We start from the raw sequence: 15172 nt of genomic DNA on the forward strand, positions 1-15172 counted from the left end.
ACTGTGTCAGTCCCATGTTTCACAGTATTCCACCTAAGAGGGATGTCGCTCACAAACTGTGTTCCCTCTAAACTTATAAGTCTGATGGGCTCAATCCATAGTATTCATGTACAGATACTCAATGAATGCAAGGAGGTGTGCTGACAATAAATAGATAAATATGGCCAAGAGAGTTATTTGAATGCAGGTCACAGTGGCAATGAACCCACTATACACACTACATGAACTGAACTCATCCATTTTCCTTTTTTGATTGCTGCCTCCAGCATGTTAAGTATCTAAGTTCTTCTCTTATTACCACATCACTGACATCCAGCTCATAACATTAATTCTTTACTGATCTCATTATTTTTCTCCCCTAATTGCCCTAATTACATTCTCTTTTCTGCCTCTTGACGATTTTATTCAGTCAATATAACTTTCAACAACCATAGTTCCTTCTGCTATTTTTTACTTCTGTGAACATCTCTTTCTCTGTGCCTTTTCTGATTTTCTATACTTTAAAAGACCCTCCTTTTACTCTACATATATCCCTTTACAGCATTTAATATTTGTTTTTGTTCCAATGCGCTTAATCATGGATGCACGCTTTCTTTTCAGGGCATGATGCTTACTCGCATGCCACCTGTCAGCTCCTGGCCTTGCCAGGTTGTCATCCCCCAAAACCCCTATTTGTCCTTCATCTTCAATCTTTGACCGCACATATGTTTGACCCCAAGAATATTACCTGTGAGTCCTCTTCTTCCCTTGCTATCTTTAGGGAGCAAGCAATGGGACTTTTGGACAATTCCTTCAGAAGATTGGAGGCATCCTTAGAGTTATCCTTAAAACAACTCCCCTCAACCTGGCAGACATCCTTTCATGATGCCACCCTCTCAAACTATTGGGGTTGAGGCATCCTCCAGTACATTATTCATTCTAGTTAATGCAGAGATAGCCACCAGTACTCCCAAAACTGGTTAAAGCTCTGGCACCTCTAAAAAGTCTCCTAAAAGTCTAAACACTTTAATTGTGAACTCTCTGACTTGTCCTATTTACTCCGGATTTACCCTAAAATCCTACTCCCCAATTGTGATTTGATTTGAATAGTGAACTTACACCTGATCCTGTTAAGCGTTGTCACCCGACAAAAACTAAATGAGAGAATTTACATTTCATCAAAGCAGTATGTAATTGTCTAGCACTGCAAATAAGAAGTCTCATTGTAGCTGTAAAATTGACTTGAAAGAATTGTGTCCTTTGAAAATTTCAAATGTTGAAAATTGGAAAAACACGCATGGTAATTGCTGATAACCCACCCAAAAGATATCCAGAGTGGAATTACTTCATCTATCAATGGAAATGTCAGAGAAATGTTATATTATATTATACGATTATGATGATGGTGCCTCTTTCCTATAGATCAAAAGAATTGAAATAGAGATATTGTCTGTCTGTGAGCTCTAACTGAGCTTTATCGACTTTATGTGTTTTTTTATAGATATTGAAAAATATCATAGACACTCCACTAATTAGATCACAAGTGACCATAATAAATATATTTCCTACAGGGTTCCTGCACTGTTTGTACCTGTGATTTTGCGGACAACTCAACAAGCGGTCCCAGATTTTCACCCACAGTGGGGCTCTGTGTTGAGGATACATTATATGTAGGGGGGCAGCTGACCAGGATTAATGTCACTAAATACTAAGGCAATCATCTGGAGTATATGCATATTATTTTAGATCAACTTAGTCCATGTTACTATACCTTTAGCACAACCCTTCCCTAAGTAAGCTTAAATGGGATTGCAATCACAATTTCCTATATCTGCTTAAAAAACTGGTAGACATATGATTCCAACTTTTGCCACACTTGGTTTGTAAAATCCGATTTAATTGTGGAATCAGATTTTGATAACTTAAGTAGAAAAGTAACCTGATAAAGTTGATAGTACTTTAGGCTGCTGAGACAGAAACGGACTTACAAACAATTTTGCCACTGATAATATCCCCAGAGCTGGAATGTGGACCTTTGGCTGCAAGAGTTAATGACCCTTGCTCAGAGGACAATGGGCTGCCTATGGGCCAAAAAAGGGCCACTTAGCAGGAATTGGCTTCTTGGGACGGACAGGAACAACTGGCAGAACAAACGACTCTCCATAAAAGCTAGTGCCAGGAGGAGCACTAAGCCATGAAACACCAAGACCACCAACATCTATTAAGCAGTATAGAAATAGAATTTCAGCATAGTAGAACAAGCATTTGCAATGCAAATAGGTCTCACATGTGTGAGTTAGAGCTATTGACATTGTAAATTGCAATGTTTTCTACCTACACGTTTTTTTTTTGGAGTGAATGTATGTAGTGTGCAAAATCCCTTGGAAAGGTCCTGCCCTTCATGATAAATATATTGAAAAAGACGCAAATTGTGGATTGTGTCAACAATTGCTTGGCACGTACCTCATGGGGGAAGTGTCGCCACACATGCACACCATGGTGCTTCGCTAATGCGAAACTCATTTATAAAAGTAGTGCTTACAGACTAACCAACGCGATCAGGATCGGAGCATCTGAATCCGTATCCCGGCTACTCTTTCATTTTCTAGACTATTTGACTTACTCTCCTGCGTCTTGGTTATTCCCCAAACACTGGGAGGCAATGAAGGGGTCTGGGGGCAGGGGGGCTTCGGGGGTGCATGAAAATGTATTCATTGCCTAGTTGTCAAAGGTCGCCCGGTGTTATTAGTTAAAAGTGTGCAGATTTCATTAAGATTTTAAGAGTACTTTACTCGCATCTATGAGAAAATCGACATTAACTAAACAAACTGCCAGAATGCGTTTTAGTTTCACAGTGTTTTAGACAGTACTGGTTGCTTAGTTTTATTGCATTAATTTTTGTATTTGCTCTTTTACACAGCATCCAAAGTAGGTTACCTAACCCCAAAACCCCGAGATGTTAAATGGCCCATAGAAGGGAGTGTTTGACAGTTGAGCAAATGTGTCCAAATGTAATTTTGGTAGTGCCATGGAATGATCAGCCAATGATGTACTCGATGAGCAGGTATTTAACTACACGTTCAAAACGTACGGTATTGTGGCAGATGTTTGTTTGTACACAACCACCTCTCTGAATGTGTTTATTAATACAGAGCTTCATCTACCAGACAGTGCTCACAGAGTGCCGACTAAAGCACAGAACAAAATGTATTCATTTATCCTGAGTGTGAAGGCACCCGGAAGGCTTAGGTGCCCGCCCGGAGAGGCTAGGTATCCCAGCGCTTCCACAGACTCTGCCGTGCTCCTCTACACCAGCAGGGCACAGCTCAGAATCTGCCGCTTCTGCTAAGACTAGGTGAGTGGGATGAGGATGGGGCATGCAGGAGTTGCCGGCAGATTTCCAGGTTATTGAAAGTGATGAATCAGACGTGAGGCAATGGAGACTGACTTTGTCTGTTTGTCTGCACCAGTCTATTTCTCTACCATCTACCGGCCTCCCTGTCATGTATCCATTAATCTCTCTTTGTTTGAGATGCGCGAGCCAATATATTAATTAACAGGTAGACCCAGCCGGAGCCGAGCCAAGCGTAAACGAGCCAGTGGGCGAGCTGTGAAAATGATCGGCATGTTATTCATACAGTAAACATGATGTAAATGTGCGATAATGTCTCTTCAGAATTCAAAAAAGTGCATTTCTTTAGCGCGTCACCTCAGTACACAAGAGTATAGCACTGAATTGAGAGGAAGTTATTAAAAGTGCTCGTTTTAAGCATGAGTTAAAACACTGCCGCTCCTCCCGCCAGACAAAAATGCCATTTGTGAGCTGAGAGGCGTTAGTTGCCATGCATACCCCGAATGTTGCCTAGTCTTATTATATTTAGAGTAACATAAAAATCTAGTTCATTAAACACGAGAAGTTTTTATACAGATCGCATATTAAACTCGCATGTTTCAAGGTGGCAATAATAAACATGAAAATGGAAGTGCCGGCCAGCAAAACACGAGTGGGGGAGTGGGGAGGGTAAGAAGTCACAGACTGAGGGAGGGGGCGGTGGGATGGGGAGACAGGGAAGAAAATAGTGTTAGGAGTAAAGGGGCCTATAGCCGTGGAAGGATACAAATGATGAATGAGGAGGGACTAACAAGCATCAAACCAATTGGAAGGCAGCATTTAAGAGAAAAGAGAATGGGCAGGGAGTGGGCGGAGCTTCCACGAACCTTCCACACTACAGTATATACTGCATGTCTCACAAAGCGATGGCAGTGCATTCACGCTGCACCTCTAGGCGAGACCTAAAAGAAAATAGCTTCAGGAGTAAAGGGGCCAATAGTCGTGGAAGGATGCAAATCCAATTGGAAGGCAGCATTTAAGACAAAAGCCAATGGGCAGAGAATGGGCGGAGCTTCCACGAAGCTTTCACACTACAGTATATACTGCATGCCTCGTAAAGCATTCACGCTGCAACGCTAGGCGAGACCTAACAAAAAGGGCACAGGCAGGTAATTATTAGGGGTGGGCGGAATTTGCGAAATCCACTTTTGCAAATTATCGCGATAATGTTAAAAATTATCGCAAACACGCGGAAATATCGCGAAGATGCGGAAGTTTTTTTCCCGCATGTTCGCGAGATTTTCTGCATGGTTGCGGCTCGCCAACTTACCCATGCGGTTGCTCGCGGGCGCGGCCGTCTTGTTTTCAGTTGTCTCACGGTGCATGATCGCGAGAAGAAAGACGTGATTGCGCGACGCATGACGTCACTGCGGGCGCGAACTGTCGCGAGAAAGCGCAAATGGCTAAAAACAATACAACATCTCATGGAGAACGCGACCGGATCAAGAAAACTTGTCGGCGAACGCAGGGATTCAGGTAAGGCGATCGCGCACGCGCGAGAATGTATTATTTTACAGCGCGAGCAAGAACCAAATTATCGCAAAGCTGCGGAATGCTGAAATTTTGACATTTTCGCGCTTTCCGCGGAACACGAAAATGTCAAATTATCGCAATTTCCGCAAATGGAACGAAATTTTAGCCCAGGCCTAGTAATTATGCCTAAATATAACAAATATTAGTATTACAATGTAGAGAGAGATTGGTTTGTGAATGGTGAAAATGGTGGGATTTTGGCTCATAGAAGATGCCCTTCTTAAATCCTTGAATGACTTCCAAACAGATCCAAATTTGCTTTAAAACAAAATTGTCACCCAAAGATAGTTTAATTCAAGCATTCCTTCCATTAGCTTGATGTTTTTGCAGGAATGATTTTCGGAGCAGGAGTGCTTTCCAGTGATGCTGTTCTTTACAACTTTGTGATGTACCATCAAGTCTAGAAAACCAAACCCTTTTAGCAGCAGCCTGATGATCCCTTTATTGCCTATATCCAAAGCATCCTATTATCTTTTAAAAAATGAGATACCACAGTGACTTTTACAGCAAATGTTGTTATTTTCCACACATTCCGATTTCAATAGGTTGTTGATGCTGGCAAATCGTCGGAAGCAAGCATTGAAGAACTACCTCATAATAGTACAGAATGAAGAACATGATGCTAATAATTTTATTGCAATTTACAATATGATGGTTACCATCAGAAATTGGCCTGTCCTGTGGTGTGAGGTGCTAGTAACACTACTGTGCTTCGGTTAAGAAGTCACCATCTTTTCGAAATCCTTTTTGAAAGTCTTAGATTGAGCTGCCAATCCGCGTCCTCTTTCCTCACTCCGCGTTTACTTGAGTACGCGGCTCACGCCACAGGACAGTGTGGCTTGGAATTATCGCCACACCTAAAATTTCATTAAAGTGAATTTTGAAGCCTTGAAAAAGTCGCATGTGCACCCAAACGGAGGCGACGAAACACGTGTTGGCTTGGGTACAGTTCACTAACATAAGCTTGAAGAAAGAATAAAAGGGCAAAGAAATAAATTGGATCCATTGTTTTGTTCAAAATACATGTGAATAACATCTGAAAATTTTGTTGCCAATATATCACGTGTGCTGGGGAATTGTCACCAACAGAAACAGGTCAGAAAAAATCCAGAAGGAAGAAAAAATGTTTTGGAATAACCCTGCAAAAATGGGCAGGTCCAACAGTGTGTCATTCTGCAGCACACATAGAATGAGGAATATGCCTCTCAGTATTGTTTTTGTGCTGAAAGGTGCTCTTTCCTTCACAAAAACAATCCTGCATGCAACACAGGCACCCTTGCACCATGGTTTAAGGGTGCCTGCGTTAGTGCTAGGATGCCAAAAGGGTGCCAGCGCATGGTAAATTACAGGAATACGCCATATTGCCCTAAATACGGTGCATTCCTGCACTTTCCCTTTCGAGCAGTTCAGCGCAGCAAGGTTACTTGCTGCTTTCACTGCATGACTTTTTCGTAAAAAGGCCCCATACTTTTTAGGTCGAGCCTAGAGTCAGCGTGCATGCGCTGCTCTGTGAGACGTACTGTACTGGAGTTTGGAATAGAAGCTCCACTCATATTTGTCATTGGCTTCTGTCTCTGTACTTCATAAATGTAGGCTTCAGTAATCGGCTTGTTAGTCCCTCCTTAGTACTGCCTTGTCTTAATTTGTAACCTCCTATGGCTACTGGCCCTTTTAATTTGGTTGTTACATAATAGCAGGTTAAGGGCCTTGTGTGTTTGCTAAGCGTTTAGTTTCACTTGCAAAGTGAACCACTCCCTACCACATTTTGAATATCCGTTTCATGGCCCCTTCCACCGGTCGGCTTTTTGTTGGTTTTTGGGAATGCATGCTTAAGAAGTGTGTTGGTAGGGGTGGAATGGCAAGTGCTGAGCTGATTTGTTTTTTTTTTACTAGAGCTGGGTGCCTACTTATGTATAGCATTCTTGCTAGTATTACTTCTTGTGACCCTGGCCCTGAACCTTTCAGAGCGCTCTGCACCCTGGAGTGGGGTTGGGGGGCAGGTACATCGATGCCAGGAACCTCCTTCCTCTCACCCCTCTCTTCCTCTTTTTTCCTCTCCCTGTTCTCCTCTGGTCTGCTGTGCGGTGTACCTGAGGCTTGCGAACTTCTCGTTCCCTGCGTACTTGGGCATTTCTGTGTACATACCTGCCCCCCCACTACCACATGAAGTTTTTAACTCAAGGCTGCAAAGAGCAGGGATAGCTTGTCTATCTCTGGGCCCCTGAGCCAAACCCGCCCTACCAAGGATGATTGGACAACTGCTGCTGGAATTGAACCCCTTTTCGGTAGAGGGGAAAACACATGGATGTCTGCCTTGTATAAATAAAAATTACTCCCGCTAATCAACGCTCATTTTGCTTCTTGGTGTCAATGCTGTCCGGCTGTTGATACACATGATAAAAGGCCCGCCTGTTGTCAGTATTGTAGTATTTACGTGTACCCTATTAGCCAGTCTCAATGTCTTCTCTCCTCTGTGCCTGTGCTCTGTACGCTGAGTGGCCTGCCTATTTAGACATTGCTGTCCTGAGAGTTATGTCTGTCCCTGGGGCCCTTCATATGCAGTGAAGACTTGTTGGACAGGTCTGGTGTCCTCACTATGCTATGACACTCTGTGTACTGTCCCTAGTCAATGACTGTTGTTGTCCTCACCCAATACCCCCGCGTGTCCTCATGCCCATTAGAGGTAGTGCCTGCTGCCTCAGGGTTTGTTGCTCGAGCTCCTGCATGTTGGTATGTAGAGGATGTGGCTCCATGGCCAGAGGTGCTGACTATGGAGGTGGTGGACCAGGTGTCTTGGAGTGCGATTAACACCTTGAGATATTTTTGGGCAAATGCCTTTAATGTCCGTGTGACTTTACAAATGAGTCGTACCTTGTGTACTGTAACTGGTGGTCATGTAAAGCGCTCCAATACCGTTGGGCCAGGTTCATGCTACACAAAGTTGCAAGAAGAAAAATGTAAAACGGCTATGACAAATTCAATATATTTTGGTTAGGTGAAATCTATTGGATTTGCCTATGCTTTTTTCTTCCGAGGTGAAGCCCAGAAAAGAAAATCTGCACTGAGTGCCTCAGAGTATAAACAATCTGATCCCAAGGGGCAGAACACCAGTCTAGCTCGGCGCAGACATATTTTAACTGTCCTCACGGATGACAGTAGACATAAAACATCTGAAAATAAAAATCAGCAAACCAAAGATTATGGGGGCATATTATCAAGCCAGGCGATAAAATTATCGCCGCTTTAGCGGCGAAAACTGCCGCTAAAACGGCAATAATGGGCTTGATAATATGCTCTATGGAATTCCAATTGAAGCTCAGGTTAGATGTACTTCACATTTAACATGGGCTTCAATTGGAATTCCATAGAGCATATTATCAAGCCCATTATCGCTGTAAAACGGCGATTATTTTATCGCCTGTCTTGATAATATGCCTAGGCTGTTTGATAAGAAAAACTTCTACTGAAACCTTTTTTATTAAATAAATAATGACAAAAGCAACACTAGTTTTCAATTATCCCCTGATGGCTGATCTGCAGCACTAGCTCACATGACAGGGCTGGGCTTTTCTTCACAATGAGGTATTCTTTTTATAGCATCTGTTGATCACTGAGATGCACGTGGGGGGGTACCACATTCCTCTGCTCCCCTTGTCCCCTCAGCCCTGGGAGGAGCAGAGTGCCCCAGGGGGCAAGTCTTCCTGGCGCCTGACAGCAGTGACTGCCATCTGCACAGTAGACCTTGTCTTTATGGGCCCAAGTGACAACTTTCACATCTTCCGGTTCAGTGATTATCATCCTTAACCTCTTCAGTGCCCCGCCCTTTCCCCGCCCTGTCCCGGGCGTTGAATTAGCGGGCGGGGTTCATGACGAGATAGTCTCGTCATGGGCACAGCGCAACCGTGCTCCATGACGAGACTATCTCGTCATGGGCACTGATGGGGTTAAAGAGTTATTCAGGCCATCCGCAGTTAGACTACCCTCTCCTCCCCACTACACTTCCACCAAGTCTGTTGTTGTGCAGTTTTCTCCCATCTCCACCCGTGACATCAGTCTGTTCGAAACAAGAAAGTACAAGCTTTGAAAAGCCAATAGATTTCGCCAATGAGAAATATAGTGGCTTTGTTAATGTTTTTAGGTCAAGCCTGGGCAGCTCATGCACTGCTCTGTGAGCCATGCTGTATTGGAGTATGAAATAGAAGCCCCGTCCACTCTCCACCCATATTTGTCATTGGCTTGTGTCTTTGTCCTTCGTAAATGCTTCTGATTGGTTAATAGGCGTGTTAGTCCCTCTTTAGTTGTCTTCATTCTTAACCTCCCATGAGGGCTGGACCTTTTACTTCGATTGTTGCATGGCGAGTCTTTTTTAGTCTGTAAGCACCATTTTCTTTAAGTAGTTTCTCATACTGCAGGCAGGACATGCTTTCACTTTCTTTCTAAGCATCACGGGACAGTGCTAGAGTTCATGACACATATTGCCAGTCATTTGTGTATTTTAATTGACCTGAGCTATCAGCTGTTCTCATGCATTAGTCACCTATGTCCATGTAACTGAACGTATGGTACACATTTTTTTATTACAAAGCTAGATTCCCAATTTTTCCCATTCCGTTTGTTTTTATTGCTTTGCAGCTTCTGAAATGGCGTGAGAGTGTAAGTGGCTCCTACGTTTGACCCTGGGCATAACAGAGTACTCAAAGTAGAATGAAAAGGCTATAATTATTCCCTTGATCAGTGGGTGGCAAATAATTTAAATAGTAAATGCTATGATAATGCAGTGGCCCACGCGCCTTCAGCAGGGATTCAACTATATATTAGAAAGGAAATATACAAATAACTCTGATGAAACATTACATTATATATAATACAAAAACACAACACTAAAGGTGGGCAATAGTGCAATAGTCTTGCTGTTGATGTAGCGCTTGAAAGGTTGAAAATCGTAGGGGTGCGTTATATTCACTGTTAGTCGGCACCCGCATATAAAAATGTGTACTCAGGTATTTTGTGTGCAATGTATTAAGAATTGTATAACCTATATCGATTTAAATAGAAGTGTTAGCTATGTACAAGCATATTGTGAACGTATCAGAGAAATGCATAGAGTTTAGCTTACTTGAACACAATGTGATGTTAAAAATGTGTAACTTAGAATACGTGCCTGTAGACTGTTTAGTTTAAACATACATGAAAGAAAGACGTAAATGTCAATAGTGTGATTTAGACATGCTTGTGTAACCGAAGTAGTGGCCAGAATTCACATATATCGTTGAGGCGAAAGGCCTGGTATTTTCTTATGTTGGCCGAGGGCAATAGGCCAAAAAGGATTTATTCCAGTAGAGGTTTTAGGCTGTAGTAAATTGCAAAGTTAAAAGATGCGAAGTATGCGAAGTATGTCTGCCCAGGTGCAAGGACAGTTGCTCGTTAGTAGAGAAGCTCTTTGTTCATGAATTGACTTATGTAGTTAAAGCCAGACATGGGAGTGTATTGGAATGTGCCAATTGTAACTCCTAGTGCGGACGCTGTCTGGGACTCAAGGCCAAGCTGATGGACGATGGAACTGGACAGCGCTCTGTGGAAAATTACTGAGGGACGACCCGGCTGAAGAGGAGGCGCAAAGGGCGTGTTCTGAGATTTGGGGTTCTGTATTAGGGAAAGCGCCCCGAGGGTGGAGGCAGAGCAGAGTAGCCCAGAGCAGAGAAAGGCTAGGCGAAGAGCTAGAGGGGGCAACTTAGATCAAGCTCTCTAAGGGAAGACTTCTTAGGAAGTTTCACTCTGACACCTTTTCCCGATTGAGGGTCTCAAGGGATTGCTAAGTAGGGGTGTCATCTAGTACAGAGTAGGGACAGAGATGGTATGGTCCAGTGTCCCTAATATCGACATTGGCTTGGTAGTTTTCTACCTCATGCTTTTAGAAATTGTGCTTTTAGTCATTTTTAGTCGTATGCGGATTCTTCGTAGAGTAGCATTTGTGTTAGTGCCTATGTACTTGTTGTGCCTCGTATTGAGGAGTTTGTATCTTCAAATCTTTATGCTGATAATAAAAGCCAGAGAGCCAAGAGATTAAGTCTCGAGTCTTTGATTATGACAAATTGCGGACAGCATTTTTTGATAATTGTGTTTATTCCCTCCACGCTATTGGGCAAGGAAAAAGTTCCATCCGACCAGAGTGGGTTCTAGTAGATAATTGCAGGATACTAAAATGGGCCGGAGCACTGTGTTTGTACAAAATGTGATGCTACACAATGCATTGATTTTTTCACACAAGTAACCCTTGTGATTTTCCCCAAAAATGTCTACAAAAGAGAAATGCAAAGGGAAATAGACAGAGCTTAGCAAGCATCACATTAAAAGCACCTATGCTCTTTGCTTCGTTTTTGTACTAGTTCATATCTATGTTGCCATGACAGTCTAGTTTTAAGAGTTAAAATACCTCATTCGACCTTCTAATAAGTGTTTCAGTTTTATAAATACATTTGTACATTTTATATCGCTCTACTTTGTCCCTCACAATGTCAAGTTACAAAATGCTCACTATCAGACAATCATAAACATAGGTTTGCGTGATAAAAAATGAAATCGTTTGTTAGAAGAAATTGTTCTTGGTTTACAGCTTGATTATTTAGTCTTTGTATACAGAAGCTACAAAACTAACATTTCAAAGAAGTATTATATTTAATTGCTCTGGTATTCCTCTACAATATCAAGGGGTACTGCTGCACTCCCTGCACTCCCTGCACCTCTCGTTTTAGTGCTAGTGGATGAATAAATAATTCAGTCTAGGTTGTATTTTTATTCTGGGAATCGTAGTCTTGTTTATACTATTATAAGATCACAACCACATGTCCCAGAATGCAAAGCTCAAACCAGGGCCAGATAAGCTACTCCATAAGAAACATGGAAACTTGAAAGCTGGGGGACTGCTCCCATTGCCTGCTGGGGCCCTATTACATATAGGGCGCACTTTTCCTGTTTGCGACTGAGGCACCTTGAAACAGGTGCGCCAGCCTAAACAGAGAAATTGCACCCTAATAAGTATAATGCGCTGCCACCAGGGCAGCCACAAAGCCGCGCTGTGCCAAGGGCAGTGCATTCAGGTAAAAAACAGGGCGGCTTTGAAGCAGCCACTCTGTGTTTCACTGTGCAGGCACCAACCCACATGCACTTTTAAATGGGATTAGTGATCCCCCTGCAGGTGCTTGCAGTGAGTGACTGCACCTGCTTGCAAGGAGATGTCTTGGGGCTCCAAAGGACCCCTTTGCACCTCCAGAGGGCTGCTATCAGGGGACGCACTGACATTTTTAGGTGACCAACTGTAAGTGCGAATTCTGACAACTTCTTTGCCTCTGCGCCTGCATCTATAATATGGCGTGGGGACAGAGGCAAAGGGGTTCCCCTATTTGCATGGTACAACGCCCTCATAAAATGAGAGAACTCCCTCGTGGGAAAGTGCTGGTGCTGTATGTGCGTCAGCATTTTAGTATTACAGATAGGGCTGCACAAGTGTCTTCCGTTTCTGTAATGTCAAATTGCCCCAGGGGCGCGCAAAGCTGGTGCAAACGCCCGTTGCATACCTGGGCACTTCAAGTAATATGGCCCTGGTTTGTTAAGTCTGTCAGTCTACTTGGATGCTGCATTGTGATTTAAATATTTATCCAAATTCATACTTGCATAGCTAGTGTATTAAATCATCATAACATGTCAAAAACATAGGGGGTTATTCACAAAGCCTTTAGGTGGATGGGAAGTAGTATGACAGGAGTGCTCTTTTACAGACTCTACATGCCTTTTTGAATTGTCCCAGAAATCTTCAACTCCATATTAGAAAAAGCACAAAGAGGACACAGTCTATTCTACATGTTAATCGTATAACACTATTCCCTCAATACTGTCATTTTATTCTCATTTTAGATATTTTTCGGTAATTCACAAAAGCATGGACGAGTCTGTAATAGATTGCAACAAAAGCACTGCTTCGATGTACTTCAAAATGCCTTTGTGAATAGACCTCATGATTGTCACTTGCAAACCTAGACAGAACCTGTTGCAGGAGTGTCAATATGATATCAAATGCAATGTATAGATGCATCAATGCTGTTCACTCTATCATTGTTTGCAGCTCCTCATCACCAAGAAGGAATCAGCTTGATCAACATCTTGCCCACAGCTTCTTTCACCTCTTTGTTCCTCAGGCTGTATATCACCGGGTTCAGAGCGGGAACCAGCACAGCATGGATGACAGCGACCACTTTGACCTTGTCTTCTGAATCTTTTGAGTGGGGCATGAACTCCATGATCAAGCAGCTGCCGAAGAATAGAAAGACACAAGTGAAGTGGGAGATGCAGGTGGTGGCGGCCCGATGTCTCCCAGCGGAGGTGCGGATCCTAAGGATGGCTTTGACTATGTGGATGTAGGAGACAATGATAACAAGGAGGGAACCTGCCACCATCATGCCACCAAATATAATCCGTACCAAATCATTTAAGAAAAAGTCTGTACAGGATAGAGGAAGAAGTACAGGCCAATCACAGGCAAAATGATTTATGACATTAGGCCCACAAAAAGATAACCGATATAAGCAAACAGCATGAATCAGAGAGTGCAGAAAGCTTGCTATGTATGACCCTACAATCAACCGTATGCAGAGATGTGTGCTCATGTTGACCGTGTATAGCAGTGGGTTGCATATCGCGACATATCGGTCATAGGCCATTACCGCCAAGAGAAAGAACTCAGCACTGCCTAAGGAACAAAACACGTAAGTTTGTGCGATGCACCCAGAAAAAGAGATTCTCTTTTCCCCGGTAAGAAGCCCAGTCAGCATCTTTGGAGCGAAAACGGTGGTCATCGAAATATCCACAAAGGACAGCTGCGAAAGGAAGATGTACATCGGTGTGTGAAGGCGGGAACTGTGCCAAATGACTAGCAGGATGCTGAAGTTTCCAAGCAGAGTGAAGGCATAGACAGATAGAAACACCAAGAAGAGAAGGATTTGCAGATGTGGGTCACTGGTGAACCCTTTCAGAATGAACTCCATCACCGTGCTTCCATTTCCAGTCTTCATGGCTCTGGACGATAACATTGGTCCATGGAAAAAATTAAAAAAGAGAAGTAACATATGAGCTAAATGTGCTTACTAGATTGTGCATAATCATTCAAATATTCCTTCCATGAAATCTAGAGTGCTTTAGAGTGGCACATGTAGCTCAGCATTTATCATAAGCGTTTTCCATAAAACAAGGCTTGTCTTCATAATGGGGTGATACAGCAATCAAGGGATCCCCTTCATAAAGCTCAGAATACAGACAAATATAATAGTAATTATTTGTATTGTGGCCAGTGTTGGCTTACTTTAAGCCCATTCAGTTGTGCTGCAGTTAGGAAGACATTTATGATCATTCTAACAGCCTTATTGGTAAATAGTCTGAATGGATGAAATGCCAATGAATATGTCCTGTTGATGCGAGACATAAAATCCATATCACACAAAGGCATATTATCAAGAGACATATCGCCGCTCTTTCGGCATATAACACCGAAAAAGCGATTTTTTTTTAACTCACTATTTACAAGGACTCGCTAACAAGATTTAGGGCGAGTTTCCTTGAGTTAGCTGCCTTTTTCTTTCTACGTTGCATGTCAGATATATTTATTGCTAATGACATGCAAAGTAGGCATTCCTCACCTAATCCTCACGGAATCCGTCGCCAACACAACATCGCCCTATTATCTTCTTCTCAATCTTTATTTCGACAAATAGTCATAAAAGTTCATACAGATTAAAAATATAAAAGATCAATAACATTCAAAATAATGAATATAAAATTGGATTTTAAAAATACATCGCCATGACAAACAATAACTACTGAGATTTTAGCAGCGGAAAAAAACCCAGTACCTAACCTTCAGCCTAATCTTAGTAGAAAATATAAGGTACCAGGATAAACCCAAATCAGGACAATTAATGAGTTAGACCAAATACATGAAACTTCATGATAAGGGCACATTACATCTTCTTTTCCTCCACATAGGTGCAAGAAATGATGATACTGGAAATACTATTTGCCTTGATAGGTCTGTTTTAAGCACCCTGTAAGCTGACATACATTGTGTAAACCCCAGGTTCTTGCAAACAGGGACAATCCAATAGTTCCTAGTCTTTTTGTAGGCAGGGCAGAAAAATAGTATATGTAAATCAGTCTCCTGCTCTGCATCACAGCTAGGACAATTTCCAGGGGAAGGCAGTGACCATTTGCTAGTAAATGCTC

The 15172-nt window shown here is 42.6% G+C and overlaps 1 protein-coding gene across 1 annotated transcript; it reads right to left on the reverse strand.

Annotated features, from left to right (window-relative positions):
* Positions 1–13029: 13029 nt before the first annotated feature.
* On the reverse strand, positions 13030–13968 carry LOC146853798 (olfactory receptor 5J3-like). The gene has a single exon (XM_085650910.1). The coding sequence runs from the start codon at positions 13966–13968 to the stop codon at positions 13030–13032; it is 939 nt and encodes a 312-aa protein (XP_085507036.1).
* Positions 13969–15172: the final 1204 nt, after the last annotated feature.

The sequence above is a fragment of the Triturus cristatus genome, chromosome 4_1, assembly GCF_964204655.1.
Source record: "Triturus cristatus chromosome 4_1, aTriCri1.1, whole genome shotgun sequence".
NCBI classification, from domain to species: Eukaryota; Metazoa; Chordata; class Amphibia; order Caudata; family Salamandridae; genus Triturus; species Triturus cristatus.